General features: G+C 39.9%; 2 protein-coding genes across 2 annotated transcripts in view; one reads left to right on the top strand and one right to left on the bottom strand.

The window, feature by feature from the left end:
• ulk4 (unc-51 like kinase 4) overlaps positions 1-3,063 on the bottom strand; it is a 76,936-nt gene extending 73,873 nt beyond the window's left edge. Inside the window, exons 1-8 of the mRNA XM_070835041.1 lie at positions 2,926-3,063; positions 2,495-2,594; positions 2,034-2,173; positions 1,772-1,934; positions 1,257-1,358; positions 1,064-1,147; positions 786-861; positions 104-251 (exon numbers count right to left, since the gene is read on the bottom strand). Of these exons, the coding sequence (XP_070691142.1) occupies positions 104-251; positions 786-861; positions 1,064-1,147; positions 1,257-1,358; positions 1,772-1,934; positions 2,034-2,173; positions 2,495-2,594; positions 2,926-3,063 (951 nt within the window). The remainder of the gene's footprint in view (positions 1-103; positions 252-785; positions 862-1,063; positions 1,148-1,256; positions 1,359-1,771; positions 1,935-2,033; positions 2,174-2,494; positions 2,595-2,925) is intronic.
• Positions 3,064-15,553: 12,490 nt separating this feature from the next.
• Positions 15,554-17,349, top strand: part of trak1a (trafficking protein, kinesin binding 1a) — a 34,442-nt gene continuing 32,646 nt past the window's right edge. Inside the window, exon 1 of the mRNA XM_070834703.1 lies at positions 15,554-15,764. The gene's annotated coding sequence lies outside the window, so the exon portion shown is untranslated. The remainder of the gene's footprint in view (positions 15,765-17,349) is intronic.

Genomic DNA, 17,349 nt, shown 5'->3' with positions numbered 1-17,349 from the left:
CCGCTCCCAGCAGATTAAAAGAGAATAGACTGGGATTGAATGATACTTTTCTATCTAAACCAACCATTAATGTGAGCATTACAACACCTTCACAAAATAACACATCAACACACCTTGAGGCAGCTGAACCAACCCCCTCACAGCCATTTTTTAACATCTCATCCGCTTCTTCATCCTCCTCCGCCACATCCTCTTCCTCCTTTAGTACTTGTTTCCACAAAGGATGGTCCAGTAACTCTGGCCATGTCATCCTAAAGAACAAAAAAGCAATAAAACTAACAATCAGGACACAGAAACTTGACACTAAACTCGCACTAAAGTAGCAGTCTGAAGTAATTCAGCGTTAAAGTTAAGTTCACTGTCTTAGAAACTCTAGCTGTCCAGATTTATTTGAGTCAAGAACTAGAGCTGCTTTATTAATAAAACTTGTGGTAATGTGCAGTAAGATAATATGTTCTATGGTAAGATAAAGAGTTCAAATAACCTAACATTTGTTTAATTCTGTTGGGTGGTCATGAACATTTAAACAACTTGACAGAGAAACATAATTAATTCACAACAATCTGCTGGATTGTGACGTTAAGACAATATGTGCAAGCTATTTGAGGACAGTTGAGCAACAAACTCTGACCTGCTACCTAAAATTTAAATAATGAACAATATGGATGTTTTATTGTGATTACAACCAAATCAAATTGTTAGCTACCATGAGATTTATGCTCTGATAAATGTTATGTGTGTACTGGACCTCAGTGTGTGTGTGTGTGTATATATATGAACCTGACCTCTTTTCTGGATTTTTGTTGAGCAAGCCTTGCAGAAGATTCTGGAAGTCCTCACTGGGAGGACTGGTTGAAAACACTATACAGACAACACAGAAGAAACTTCATTCATTTTAAAAACAAATAAAAAAAACAACTATAACATCAACATGCCAGGCAAAGCTGCCATCAACAAGGCATCACAGAGCTGCAAACATTTCTTTTGTTAAATTGAAACAAACATATTCATCACATCTGTGTGTGAGTGTATGTGTGTGTGTGTGTGTGTGTGTGTGTGTTACCTGTCTGTCTGGGAGGTGATGGATCCTGATGTAAAATCATCTCTATCAGTTCATTGTAGCTATCAGAATAAAATGGTGGTTTACCTGTGACAAAACAGTTTGGGTTTAGGCTTACAATACAATACAGTATAGTACAGTATGTAACTGCATCTTACTGTCTGTTAACTACTGTATGCATGTGTGTGTGTTGTACCAGTGTACATGTAGTAGAGTATACAGCCAAGAGCCCAAAGATCAGAGTTTATATTGGTTTCCAATCCCTGCAAAATCTCTGGAGCGTTGTAACTTGGTGAACCTGGAAATATACATACATACATACATACATACATACATACACATTAACATACAGTAATTACGTGAGGCAAAAATAGTAAAAGAACACAGTCATCCTCATCTTGAACAAAACATGTTTTGATGTTAAGTTTTAGCTAAATCGTACACTTTTATCAACTTTTGTATTCCTGGTCGTGATTTGGTAAATTCTTCCTCTGGTCTTCCTCTGCATGCTTTTCCACCCTCTTGGTCACATAAAATCCCTGCCTGCCTGTTCACTTGCTCCCCAGCTGCCAATGAGTTTTCCCCAGCATGCATGCATGAGGTTGTGTCCTGATTCAACTGAATCCATCAGTGGTTAACCCACTGGTTAGCTTCTCCATCAGTCATCAATGAAATGTATAGAACCAGCATGATTAAAATTAAACATCTGACCTTGAAATCTTCTTCTCATCTTGTCAAGGTTCTCCTTCCTATCTCTGTCCCCTGCCTCCTCAGATGTAAAGGACAATGTTAAGAAATCCTCCAGTCTCTCTCCATCTGCCTTAGACAGACAGAAGTTACCAAACTTCAGAACGCCACTACCATCCAGTAGGATCTATGGGAAACAAAGGGAGTTACTATATATATATATAAATGATACCAATAGTTTGGCTGTCATGTTGTTAGTCCTACGTACATGAGTGCAAATGCAAACCTTAGCAGGGGTCAAGTCAGAGTAAATGATTCCTAATTCATGGATGTATTTCAGTCCTTTGACCAAGTCCCATCCAAATCTCCTCACCACATCTTCTGACAGACATCCATCATGAGCAATCAGGGACTCCAGGGAACCACCTGGACATAGAGGAAAAAGAGGTAGTTATTTAAAAGTAGAAACAGAGAGAGCACGAATGAGAAAGACAAAAAACATGAGCCTGGCACCTCTTACATGGTTTTAAAAACCAAAAACAGAATCTGCCTAGAAAACATGCCAGTTTAGAATCTATTCTTCACAGCGAATATCTGGCATTAATCAAATAAACCAGAGTATAAAAATATCAACTATTTGTGAAATCTTACATTTCCAGCTGCTAAAAGATGCATTTCTCTCTCCACATCTTTTACATCTAAATGATGCATGACTGCTTACCAGGAGTGTCAGAAGTAATCACTAACCTGTACAGAGCTCCACTACCGACCAGAGGTGGTGACTTGTCTCGTACCACTCATAGAAGCACACTATGTTTGGATGCTCCAGGTCACTGCTGAGACGTACCTAACACAACAGAAAAACATCATTAAATGTAAACAGTGTACACTCTTTATTTCAAGACTTCAAAGAAAAATGTACCCTAAAAATCATTCTTATGCAGAATCCCTATGAGCTACAGACTAGTAGACAATGTTGAATTTTGGAAACTCATTAAAATGGCAAAAAAACAGAGAGCCCAAAACTTTTTCAGATGAAAGCATAGTTAGTAGAATTTTAAATTGATATGACTCAATAATCTTTAAACCCTTATTTCATAATTGTTTCAGGCTTCTTCTATGCATAGAGCGACTATGTTATCATAACTGTTAATTCAGGTTATAAAGCACAATCCTACATGGTTAGTGATCTCAGGTCTCTTGGCTTTGTTGGAGCAGATGACAGCTACATAGTTGAGACTGCCCTTCTTTCTTCCTTTATAGACAACAGAGTTACTGCCAGCCCCAAGCTCCTCATATAGGATGAAGTTCTCCATCCACTGTAGAAAAGAAATAAGAGGCCTAAAGTTATAATCATTGGACATTTTAAGATAATGAGAAAAAGACTGTAGAGTTTGTCCATCAGTGTGGAAAAGGAGCAGAGAAATATCAGACATTAACCCTAACATACAGTTTTCATATCTGCTTTATTATACATGTTGCACATTAGCTGTAATGGAACTCAATCCAGCAGAGGAACCATAATATCTGAAATATACTATAATTCATACAGTTACTAGATTATCTTGAACTGAAAACTACTCAAACTGTCGTTCAAGACTCAAACAAATAAAATCAATCTACATATATGTGTATAAATACTGTCATGTGTTGTGTATCTACGGTACACATGTCCTGTTAAGTTTAGCATATGAGCAACTTATATTACGCATAAACTGATCAATATTTTTGGACTACTTCACTACAAAATGGCTGACTACCTGTTGAGTTTATCAGCTGGTAACAATTACGGCTAATTAGCCTCAGACCACCTGACACCAGCTGTACTCTGATGGCTTCATTTGAAGCATAACTGAGTTTGAACTTTCAGCGAGCTAGAAATTAAAATGTGGCCAATTTGATTCAATTTAATTAGCATATTGGATTGGATTGGTGGATATCATAGCGTTAATTAGCGTTAACCGTCAATTTGCATGCTAGCGGTTGGTTTTTACGAATGTGGTCCGTCAACCGCTAATGTTATCGATAATTCAGCAGCACCGTTTGTTCGCTTGTAACAAGACAGAAGTTTACTGCAACACCTAAACAGTAACGTAATTGCATGAAGTCTAAACACAACTACATGCAAAGCCACAACAAACTTAGTTAATAATGTTTTTGCATTCCTTACTTTTATTATCAAATTACCTTAAAACTTTCCTCTTCAACGACCCGCTGTTTGTTGGCGGAAGCCTGGTGGGACTCGTAATTCCAACTGGAAGGGGGGAGTCTGGGACAGATTCAGATCAAATTAAAACTAAATCTACCCACTGGAGTGAATATATATGTGATGATATGTATATGTCTGCTTAGTACAACTTCTCACACACAAACACGACTCAATTAAAAAAACGCTGGTTTGATCGTAAAAAAGGTTTATTATTTTTAAAGCGACCACATACACATGGTACATTCCTGCGTTGCTAGGATACAAGAGTGCACACAACAGACAGCACACTGTGGAGCGCGTGGAAACACAACAAAAAAAACCCCAACAAAATGACTAAATGACATTTTTAAAAAGTATATTACACTCGTGTAATTTATAGAAAAATTATCCAGCGCACATCCAGGTCTTTCTGAGTATAGTAGTAGTTTTCAATTGATTTTTTTTTTTTTTTTACTATTTTTTTAGGTTACATCTTAGATTTTCGTTTGTTTCTTCAAAATTAAATTGTGTCCATGTTAATAATTTGATTTTGTTCAACAGCCAATGTTCAAAGTTTCTATCCGACAACTATCAGCTGCTCACTCTCGGTCTCTCTCCCCCACACAGACACACACACACAGCCTACTATGACGTAATGCATTGAATGAAGCAGGACACAAGGCTCTCGTGACCCTCCTGAATGGATTTTATGCAGTCTGCAAATGTCGCACATTATGTAGTCATGTGCGGGTTCAATGACCTAAAATTGGTGAGGTTGGAATTTTGCAGCACTTTAGAGGACAATTATAGAATAAACCCCTCCATACAGTGATGTATCCAGTAAAACCCCAAAAGAAAATGTTAAACTAATTAATTGCAAAGTAAAAATACGCAGGGAGAAGCAGCGCTAAGAGCAGCTGCTCTGTGACAGTGTAAATGTTGGCTCACTGCATGCAGATGGAGAAATGATAGAGGACGGCAGAAATCCTCTCAGCGTACTGAACTTAAAACTTCCTCACCTGTAAGGTTACATGAAATTAAACAAGTACTATTTCCGGTGAGCGTATATTATTCTACAAAATAAAAGCAGAAAATAAACTCAATTGAAACCTTTTTTCCAACAAATTTGCTTCTCACAACATTGTATGAATAGGCCTACATGAAAAAAAAAAACATGCACAAATTTCAATGTATTTTAAACTGGAAATATGCTGCTTTGAATTGGTAAATGGTCTTGTTCTTCTATAGTGCCTTTCAAGTCATTTTGATCACTCAGAGCGCCTTTACATTACATTTATATTCACCTATTCACACATCATTCATCAAGGAGGAATTTGAGTTTCTGGAGACTTTTCTTTTCGCATATATTCCCAACTTAACAGCTGGGCTTCAGTGTCTTGCCCGAGGACACTTTGACAAGCGAACTGAAGGGATTGAGCCGCCAACCTTCTGATTAATAGACGACCCGCTCTACCTCTGTGTATTGGTGTCGGTGTTTATGTTTTGATTGTGTTGATAATCACATTTCCATGATGACAAACTAATCTGTTTCTCTTATGTCCAAAGGGAGTTTCTAAAGCTTATTAAAAAGCTTGGTGGATGTCACACTGTGCAAATGATTAGATGAAATACAGCTTGATACATGCATTGTGAGCAAAAAACAGACCAGTAAAATCAGATATTATGAAACAAAATGAAATATCAATACAACATGAACTTGGCTACAAATGATAAACTATATATCTAAAGTATAAAATACACTCTGTGCTTTAACTTGTATAAAATGTCAAGAACTGTAAAGTAAAATTCCTACACGCTGCATATAGTGTATGTAGACAAGTATACACCTATCTATCTATCTATCTATCTATCTATCTATCTATCTATCTATCTATCTATCTATCTATCTATCTATCTATCTATCTATCTCTTATTTTGTCAATATTGATGCACTTTATTCTGAAATCAGTCGCACCGGATGTAGCTCCACACGTTTCTACCTTGCCTGTGCTCTGCTCAGCAGCTTTGTTTCTCATCAAACGACTCAGTCACGCCTGCTAACGAGCCAAAAAAAGCCCCTGAAGTTTGGTGAACAGGGACAGGCCTGACTCTGAGCTGCACCGCCTGCATTCGTCCGCTCACTTTGGCTCGTTTTCCGCCTGCTTACAGGTGTTGTGTCGAAGTCCGCTCCCCCTCCAGATTGTGCTTCACGTAGCGGCGTCCTCCACGCGTTTGGGGTTAGGTTATGTTAGGCGTAGCAGAGATTGACCGGTCGGGGGTTGGGGTGAGGTTAGAGTCGGGTTGAGCATCCCAGTAGACGCCTGGTTGGGGTTTGGAGTAAGTTCAGGTGAGGGAGGTGGGGACACATTTCGACAGGGAAACAGACTTGGACGTAACACCGGTCCTGTTGGAGGCTGCTCACATTGTGGCTCAGTTGGTGGGCAGCGCTGGGCGAACCGCTGAATTGTCTTTTGCTGGTCGCCAAACAGAGAAAACGGAATAATTTGGCCTCTTCAGGGAGATCTAAAACGGTAAGAAGTGGTTTGTGAGTTTGTGGAGGTCCGAGATGTAAAGTTTGCTGATCATGTGGTGACACTGGAGCAGGTGCATCGTGCCGCACGGTTTGGTAACTCCAGCCTGTAACAGCCACTCATGACAGGACAGGGTTTTACTGTGCAACTTCGTGCCTGTAAAGCATCAGGAAAACTAATATATTTGACCTGTTGCATTCATCTGCTCAGCTGAGCAAAAGCAGCTCATGTGCGTTTGTCTGACTTGTGTTAGTTTTCTCTGTTTTCTGCCCACATTTGGTCTGACTCAGGGGTGGAAATGCTCAGCCGAGAGTTTATCACGGTGGCTTGTGGGCACTTTTTTTAATAAGATTGATTTCAGATTTAAGCAGGCCTAATCCCCTCACAGTAAACCTGCCTCTACTCATTAAAAGTGACCGAGGTCCCCCCATAAGCAGCCTGAGTGATTACCACAGCCACCTCTGAGGGGCTGGGAACTAAGTTTGTACATTGATGAAGTGTTAATTATTCATCCTCTGGTTTTACAAATCAGAGCTGAGAGTTTATACTTTTTTTTTTTTTTTTTTTTTTTACAAGCCAGATACTGTAGCTAAGTGTGCTGTTCATCACCTCAGACAAAATATAATATTATCAAACATACTACTAAAGCATTATGTTAGATTCAAAGACAGCGACTCTCCATCCTCGTACACTGGGATCCATTAACTCTCTTTCCACTGACTTTTATTATTTGTCCATTTTATTGTTTGCCAATTGACAAAACCCAAATATATTAAATTTCCAATTATATAAAAGGGAGAAATGAAGCAAATCCTTGCATTTAAGGAGCTGGAATCAGAATTTTTTTTTTGAAATTTTTGCTTTATATATGATTTTAGACATGTGTGATATCTTTCATGTAGGTGGGCTAGAGAACAATGACCTTGTATATTGGTAGGAACTTCTTTTAAAGGACAGAAAAAGTCAAAGGTTTTATTCCAATACTATAAATACTAGAAGATGATTTTACTTGCACACCATATTTTGCTTTGTTAACATCTGGAACCTCAGGCACGCTGGCAGAAGTTCTGGCAAGACTGAAGGACTTTCACATGACGTGATTACAGAGAAAAAGTAAAGGGGATGAAATGAAAGTCAACCAAATCATTAGGGAATTAAAGAGACATTTGAGCCCAGACTGAACCCATGGGGTCAGGTAGTGACCAATTAGCTTCAGACGGAGAATAAAAACTATTCACTTGGAACATTTAATCAAACAGTACCTGAACCTGTGTGCTTCTATGCTGGTTTACACATGGCCACAGTGTATTTAGGCCACGGGATAATGTCGACATTGCAGTTTTCAGTAGCAACCAATGTTTACTCTCTGATTTCTGTCAGCTTCTATTAACCGGGGAGGAGATTTTGTGTTGGTCCTCAATGTGGGGATGTTATGGAGGAAGTTTTCTTTACACGTTTCCAGCCGACATATCGTTTCTAATGAGTGAGCAGGAATTTGGGACCTGTGACCCATCTGTCACCGAGGCTCTGACCTGTTTCCATATGCCTTACAGCTGATTTGAACATATGGTTACACTCTCCTGCTTTTCAAAATAGTTCTAATAGACTAATCATTTCAGCTCTGCTTGACTGAGATGTGGATGTGTTGAAGCGGCTGAAACACACATGTTGTAGATTCAGTGTGTGAGGGGCACTGAGGGCTCAGTGATTTTTATTTTACCTCAGCTGCTCTGCTGAGGAGGAGGGTTTCTCAGCCAGTCCTGAACAGCTAAATAAGGTTCCAGTTGGTTTTTGCCAACTAGCAGCACATGATCTGTGAGAGGCCTGTGTAACGTCTCGCTGCTCGGACACACAGCAGGTCTCGTTGGTAACACGGAGACTCCTGAGAGAACACACACACACACACACACACAGCCAGGAGCTAGACCTGAACAGACAGTGTAGTCTGCATGTCTGATGGACAGAGCGACTGACAGATGGGCTGTGGGGGGGGTGTTTGTTCTTATCTGACCTCTCTGCCTCACTACACACACACACACACACTGTCACATTCACACTTGTAGCATATGGTAAACCACTCATCATAGTTAGACGTGTGATATCAGTATTTTGAAACCCTAGCACCCCCTTTCAAAAAGCCCAAATAATTCTCCTTCTCAAGGACATTCTATGCATTCGTTTCCTCTGGTGTGACCTTCTATTGAAAAGCAACTGATCATGTGATGACCACGACCATACCTTGTATATTGGTAGGAACTACTTTTTAAAGGACAGAAAAAAGTCAAAGGTTGCTTTTATGTGCGAATGAGGCCCTCATTAATAACTTCAAAGCTCTTTCACTGCACACTATCACTGTTGGGTAACTTTATGAGTGACCGTGTGTGTGTGAGCGGATCCCCTTTGGATTGACTGTTTGGCTGACATGTTGATACCACCATAGCGATACTGCTGCCATTTAATACCAGCAATAACAACACCAAAAAGTAGTTTAGCCACAGTGACTTTCATACAGTCCTTTACACTCTAATTCTTCAAGCAGAAGATAAAGAAATACTAACCAAAATCTCAAATATAAATCAGCATTAGATTTTCATATTGAGATGGTGACAATAATAACATTTAAGGATCATCAAAAAGAAATATGAATAAGTATAATAAATATGTGTCACACCACAACTGCAGATAAAGTTATGTTCCTCTAATCCATGTATGTTAGCAGGCATAAATCATGTTAATATAACATAAAACCAACAAAAAGCAGATATGATAAAGACTATAAAAATAACAATTGTTAAATAGTCGGTCGGTCAGTTCAGAATGATGACCTTCAGTGTGATACAGCACAATACAGAGTTATGGGTGACATGATCCTGTTAAATCCAGTCCAACACTGAAGAAATCAAACTATTTAGAAGCAAAGAGAGCCCGTGCATTTGCAAACAGGATGAGTTAATTTTAGCATCAGTGCTGCTGCAGTTCTGAACTGAGCCGAAGTGATGCAGCTGTCTGTGCAAAGCATGTGGACTGGAGGTTCTAGTGAATCATGATAAAGTGTGTGTCTGTGCCAGACTTGGACCGAGGATAGTTTACACACAGCACTGCAGTAGCTCAGAGCTTCTTGTACTAGATTTCAGATACTTCATGTGATTTCCAGAAGTGTTTTGTTTTCTCTTTCCTCATGTGGGAAGCACTTTTTAAGGAATCCATAAGGGTTAAACAACACCTTGAAAACTTTAAACCAGATGTTGTATCGGCCTACACTGAACCAGGCTGCATGGTTGATAAAATCTGCAGGGCTGAAGGCTGTGAGATTTAGCAAGACTCCACTGCTCAGCCATCTTTGTTTAGTCCCATCAGGATTATCCGTACAGCCTTGAATGGCTCTCTGAGCCACAGTTACAGACTTACACAGTGTCTGATTTTTGGCGTAGCTCTCTGTCTTCCTGTCGTCTTGTGGAATAATAACTGTAAATCAGACCTTGTTTCTGCTCCAGTTATCTGCCCCTCTGTCTTTTTCCTCCCTCTATTCCTCAATCTTCTCTAAGTCTCCCCTCCTCCATCCTACTCTTCTTCCTGGATGTGGTTTCTTCCTCTCTGCTCAGTGTGACATGAAAGCAGTGACAACATCCTCTGCAAACCTTTCAAACGGGCTGTAGCGTCACACAGACCGTCATGAACACCCATCAGCCCATCCCCGCTCTACTAACAACAAACTACTTCTTTTTTTCACCCTTCAGCCAGGAGGTGTTCAACTCTTAAATTACATGAAGGGATTTAAAGGATTTCTCAACTTCCTTTTGACTGATCATGTGACTTGCTGGTGTTTAAAATCCTTCTGGTCCCACCTTAACTTCTCTCTTTGTCTTCCTCTTTGTCTCCCCTGTGAGTAATGGCATCAGGTCTCCTCTGTCTGACAACTGGCTTGTTGGATTTTAGTTTGTAGGAACTTTTTGCTGCTTGCAATTAAGAGCGAGAGGCTAAGAAGTGAACAACGATATTAGCGGATAGTATGTCAGAGACAGATGGAGGGGGGGGGGAGGGGGGGGGGGGGGACAGAAGGGACTTTCTCCTTTTTGTTTAAACCCGACTCCACTCACCGTAAACCAGTCACATCACTGAGATAGGACTGCAGCTAACGATTGCTGTTGAATAAGCTGTTGATTACAGACAATTGTGAAAGTGGAATCAGAAAATTGTGACATATTACTGTTAAAAGATTATTTAACTTATTTTAAAACTGTAGTGACCAAAAAAGGTGCATCTGACGACGACCAGTAAATAATCATACAGTTAAGCCTCATAAAATTGAGTGTCTCTGGATGTTTTACACACTGGTTCACCTAAATGAACTGTTTTTGTTTTAATGAAATCATGCATTTTCCAAGAGAGTTCAAATATAAGGAAAATATAATAATATCCGTTTCTTTTGTGAGTTCGATCTCTTCAATAAATCTTTTTTAAAAATATTCTGACCTTTGATTGCTTGTACCTCAGGTCAAACAGAGGATATTGGACTATTGATTGGATCCATTGATCATAAAGTGGCTGGCAGGATGGGCTGCAGTGTGGACTGACCTTCATTTACATCCTCACACAAACATTTTGTTGGAGTCGGAAGTTTGTAAATATAATGATATGATAATGATAAAAAGAAACAAAAAAGGGGGGTTTTAAACACATAAAAACAGTTTTTTGATCATATTTAGGAGTTGCTGTTTACTGCAACTGCACACAGAACGTTTTTTTAAGCAAATACTATAAATACTACAAGATGATTTTATCTGCACACAATATTTTGCTTTAACATCTGGAACCTAAGGCACGCTGGCAGGAGGTGGTTGGAAAGCTGAAGGACTTTCATATGATGTGATTATAAAAAGTAAGAGAGATAAAATGAAAGTCAACCAAATCATAAAGAGACATTTGAGCCCAGACTGAACCCATGGGGTCAGGTAGTGACCAATTAGGCTCAGACGGAGAATAAAAACTATCCACTTGGAACATTTAATCAAACAGTACCTGAACCTGTGTGCTTCTATGCTGGTTTACACATGGCCACAGTGTATTTAGACCACGGGATAATGTCCACAGCAATATCGCAGTTTTCAGTAGCAACCAATGTTTACTCTCTCATTTCTGTCAGCTTCTATTAACCGGGGATTTTATGGCAGGAGATTTTAATGTGTTGGTCCTCTCACCGTGGTGATGTTATGGGGGAAGTTTTTTCTTTGCATGTTTACAACCAACATATCTTAATTTCTAATAGGTGAGCAGGAATTTGGGACCCCTTGTCACCCATCTGTGGCAAACAGCATTCAGAGGAAGCTGTCTCAGTGCTTCCTGTGTTAGAGCTCCAGTTTACATCCAGTCAGTCACAGCATGTGGTTACGCTCTCCTGCTCACAGACAGATGACCACTAGAAACTCTCATCCATCAGTGTGTCTTCATCTGTTCCATTAGCCAGGACACACACATTAAAGCGCTGGAAACGAGCACAACTGCAAGTCAAAGTGCTCTAAATTATTAGCTACTGAAAGTAAGGAAATCCCCTGTAGCAAGGACAGACCTCTGCACTCAGCCGCTCAAAAGTGCTGCACAGGCGTGTTTTGTGAATTGATGTATTGACCGTCATGGTGCCCCATAGTGCCCCGTTGTGACCTGTTCATAACGGGATCTCATTATGTATGAACAGTCTACATTCATTTATATCATTGCTACACACCTGCCTGCCAAAGTATTGAATTATATTTATGTAGCTCAAAACTTCACTACGAGGCTCATATACTCCTTCTGTTTCTTGTAGTCTGGTTTATAGGAGGAAATGTCCAAAAGCAGGTACATAAAAAATAATAAAGTAAAGTAATAGGACAGTGTGTGGGAGCTTTCTCTTCTCATTTGTGTAGCTGCCATCAGAGTCAGTTATACTATGTAGGTTCTTTTAATAATTTTGAGTTAAATATAAGAATAATCTATGTTTTTGGCAAAGACCATTTTTGTTGATTAGCACAAATATAATTAAAAACACCAGCGTAACAATATATTTTTAAAAGGAAAAATGTCTTTTTCTGTAGCAGAAGCAATATTCTTGAGTCACAATGAGTTCTGGTCATCATTAGGAGATGCACTTAATGATCAGAGCTGCCAGGTTAAATGGAGGATGATGGTTTAAGTTACGTTGCTGCACAGAAATGTTTTACAGTTTTGTTTCTTGCTCCCTTTGAATTGGCACGACCAACAGTCAATAGTAGCTGTGGATGGAAAGAGTTGTTTGTTTTTTTTAATGTACAGTTTGAAGTGTTACTGACTGGGCTGGGTGGTGCAGTTCTGACTCCCTTTAGAAGCTGAGACTGAATATTTGTGGTCTGTGTCGAAATGTCCATATTGTTGCAGTTTAAAGCACAATCAGTCACTAATTAATCATTTGTGGGAGGGCTGTATCGTTGTTTTACTGTCCTATCCTTGACACTGGAAAAACAATCTCATTCCCTGCTGTAACTAGTGATTACATTATGTTCACATCTTTTTTTTTTTTTTTCCACTTGCCCTGTAGGCAGAATAGGCTCAGGGTCAGCAGAGAGGGGATGCTCACTAATACAGAGGCTTAATTCCAGGTCCTCTGGTTGCAAGTAGCTCTTCCTACTCATCACACCAGCTGCTAAATGTAGATTGGATGTTTAGATCCCCATGTCCTATCCCAGTTCAGAGATAGGAAACACAACATGTGCCTTTCTGGACTAAGGTCCAAAAAAGATCTGGAAACAAAACAATAAAACGTATGTAAAACTGAACTGGACCAACAGTGTGAACAAAGACTGAAAGAAAGTGGAAAACCACTCCTTGTCCCCAAGAGAGAAATCAAAGTTATTAGCTATTGTGTTCTCAAGCACCGGCTCCATAAGCTGATTGAAATCTTCCACTCCCTCTAAATTCAACCCTGTAATTGTGAGGACAGTAAAGGTGGGAATGTTGTGGCCATAACACATTAGATCCTGATACTGCTGATACTAGTACTGTTTAACTTTACCTTGGAAATACAGAATAACTATAATTATACCGATGCCAGACATTCAGCCACTTCATGGCTCTGTTCATAAGAGCTGCAAATACTTTTCTTTCTTTCTTTTTTTGTGTCCATTGCTGGTCACCCCCTGTGTTATTGAATAGAGTTTGGGGTGTTTATAAAGAAAAAAAACAATATAATATGTAGTGAGATTAGATTTTAAATCCTTAAAAGTCCTGTTTCTAACTTTTCCAGCATGGTAACCACCTTAAAATGTCTGTTTCAGCCATCAGAAAGATTCAGGTCCTTTGAAGAAACGTGTCATTGCAGTCATATGTTCTGCAGTGACTGTATGGTTTGTTGTCATTAGCAACAGTGTTTGGGCATTTGGACGTCCTAAATAATGGAAACTGTGTGACCTAAATTGTACATCCCACAAGGCACTGGGATCTGAGTCAATATGTCTAAGAGGAGGGGGGGTGGAAAAAGGAGGATAACTCCAGGAGAGAGAAAGATGGTATGTTTAAAGAAGAAGGGAGAAAACAGAGAGTAGAGAAATGGAAGATGTGGTGCAGCAAAGCCACAATCGAGGTGTTGGCTTCATATCGAGCTGCTTGTCTTCAGGGTTGTGTGTGTGTGTGTCTGTGTGTGTGTGTGTGTGTGTGTGTTTTGAAGAGTTGACTATTAATAGAAACTTAGTTCCTCTTCAGTGCAGGGCAGCCTGCTGAGTGATATGATTGTGTTGTACTTTTACTCCTTTTACCTTGTCAGGTTTTTTATATCATTAACATAGACTGTGTTTATTTGTTGACTGTTCTTTTCATTGCTGGATGAATCTCACTTCTATATGGAGTGCAGTTTATAATCAGTATTCTACTGAATGATCCAGAGAATCAGCTGTTCACTAAACCTTTCACTAAAACATAACTCTCTGTTATGCTGGTAATGTGATTTATTGTATACTTCTGTATCTGTACGATCTCTTTGCTCCCTTGAATCATGTTTCATTAGATCTACTGCATCCATTAGATGCTCGTGCTGTAGGTGACAGTACACTTGTGCTTCAGTAGTATCCTCTCCTCTTTTTACAAGACAAAATTAAGACGGTAAAGAGTTTATTAGGGGCATTTGTACAGTACAATGAATCATATCTGTGAAGCTGATATGTTCACAGATGTGTCAGAGCTGTTTATTCAATTATGTGGTCATTTTGAGGCTGTAATTGGTGGTGTTGCACTAGACTTGATTTTCCATTGAGATATTTTGTTCACCAAACACTCTCAAATTGTGGACTTTCAAATGACAGGATTTGCTATAATATTTTTTTAATTGATGACAATCTTCCGTGATTATTGATCAAACAAAAGAAGACAATTTGGCCCTGTTTCTGGATGCAATATTATGAATTTTATGGACTAATGATTAAACTAATCTTAATTTAAAAAGTCTTGTCAGATTAATCAGTAATGAAAATAAATTTTGGCTGCAGCCCTAGTTGACAGAAACACAGCTCAGTCTATTGTAACCTAACACAACAAATAACTATTATTGCTACAAAAACTAACATAGAGGAGACTTGACATCTTTCTGACACTTTGTCTACAAACACAGAACATTAAAATCCTCTTTATTAACGATTTATTTCAAGGTGTTTGTGTTGGATACATCAGTCACATGAGTGTAACAGCGTGTCTATAAATACTACTGCCCACCTTAGTGTGACTGAGAGCTTCAATTGAGACATGATTTCTGTTATTGGAGATAAAATAAGGACCTTTGTGCACATACAGAACTATTGAAAGAGTGTAAACCCAAGTGTTTTATTTCCGTGCTTTACCTAAGTTGGAGTATTTCTATTCATCTTTTTCCTTAAAATTCAAAACATTAAGTTTTCTTCTCCTGTCTTTTGCTGCTCTCCTTCAGGTATGCACTGAATAACCTCCGTACATCCAAGTGTGTGGATCTGGTTCTGCTACTCCCACCTGCCCTCTGCTAGAGACACCCTCACCGGTTTTGTCCCATTCCTGTTTTGGCAAGTCCAATCTTTGTCCATGGCTGGTCGTGTTTTAAATCGGTAACCACTCGGCGCCAAGCTGGACCCGACGACTTCGCCTCCCCACACCTGCTCCCCTGCCCCACCCCCCACACAGTCTCCTAAACACACGGCTCGGCTACACGACCCAGGGCAGGGATTGGTCAGCGAAGAGGAGGAAGAGGAGGAGTATGTCAGCGAAGCAAGCCTGCCAGCTGCACTCCAGGAGTTCACAGCCACCTACAGAGATGCAGAAACCATTACTGGTAATGTTGCATGCATACATTATAACCATAAGTAGACAAAACTTAATGGAAGCCATTTGGCTGTGTTGAATCAGCAACAGATACATAAATGCATAGTTCGACTGTCACAAATGCTCTTCTTCTAAAAGCCCATCTGGTTGTGAGTCAATAAAGTGGATTTGTGTATGTACATCAGAGATTAACCCAATTAAAAGTTTACAGTAATACCAGCCCATAATCATTAATAAAAAGAGGGGGACATTGTGGGCTGTGGAAGCTTGTGTGTGTGAGAGTGAGGCATGTGGAGCTGAGAGAAACGATCCCTCTCTGTGACCCTTTTCTAATGTCACATCCTGTCAGTGAAGCAGCTCCAGGGGACCTCAGCTCTGTGTACAAGCCAGCATGTGAAAAGACCTCCCAGTGGACTGCCTCTGTCAACTCTTTCACTCATCTGCTCTTCTCTTTTCTTCTCACCACTCATCCTCCTCTCCAAGGGAGCAGGGCGACACTAATGTCTTCTCTCCAGTGGTCACAATTTAGCTTGGTTGTGCCGCGTTTCCTTTGTTTTTACAGTCTGAATGAGCCCATTTGGACCAAGTAGACTCTTGATCAGACGCTTTCATAACTGAAGTGTTTACACATAAAACATTAATGGATATTGATTTGAAAAATCATGCAGCAGCCTAGATCGCCCCAACCCGACAGTCTAGCCTGGATTAGAATAATAGTTTAATGACTGTACAGCTGAGACTGCAGTAATACAATTCATGATCATTATACTAAGTAATGAATCCAACACACCATCTTGTGTCCCTTGTGATGAAACTTCTACAGACAACTGTTAAGTGCAACAGTGCTAAGCCACAGTTTAATTGAGGAGCTTACAGCCCTGAGGAGCAGGAAAGGAATGGGCCCCGAGGAGGGGAAAGGGAGCTGAACACAGCCTGGCCAAAAGCCACTTCAGTCAGGCCACAAGGGTTGCCAAGCACTTGTACAGCACCAGATTAAACGGCCACTTTCGCAGTGATTGAGACTATAGCAGTTTCTTATACATACAAACAACAGGAAAACACCCTTCCTGTAATTTCCTGTAGCATACACCCTCCCACTCTTTACCATGACCTCAGTTCTTTGTATTATCACCAAGGTCCCTTTATCCTCTACCCCATAACAGCCATGAAGCAAGTAATCTGACGTTTCTCAGCCTGAACACTCAAAAAAAAAAAAATTGGCTCTGCTGTTCACCAGTCCATCTCTTTACTTTCCAAACCAGCTCTCACAGGGCTGGAGGCTACCCTGGTATACATTGGGTACAGGTACTTACTTGAGTTTGTGCGATGGACTAGAAGCCTGTACCATTTTCTCACTAAAAGTCACTAAAAATGTGGAGCAAATGAACAAGCAGGACTGGATTTCCCTTCCCTTCCCGTCTCCTCAAGCTGGGGACATCACTGACATTTAGCACAACCATAGTGAAGGTTTGCACGGATGTTATTCTGCTGCTCACCATCTACTCATTGAGCGCCGTTTAACGGTTACTGACTTCAAACACTCAGAGTTGTGTTGGAGTCGGACCTGAATCTTAATAGACGTCTGCATTGGCTTC

The sequence above is a fragment of the Pempheris klunzingeri genome, chromosome 8, assembly GCF_042242105.1.
Source record: "Pempheris klunzingeri isolate RE-2024b chromosome 8, fPemKlu1.hap1, whole genome shotgun sequence".
In the NCBI taxonomy this organism is placed as follows: Eukaryota; Metazoa; Chordata; class Actinopteri; order Acropomatiformes; family Pempheridae; genus Pempheris; species Pempheris klunzingeri.
The sequence above is the reverse complement of the archived record's forward strand: the minus strand, read 5'-3'. Positions and strand labels throughout refer to the sequence as shown.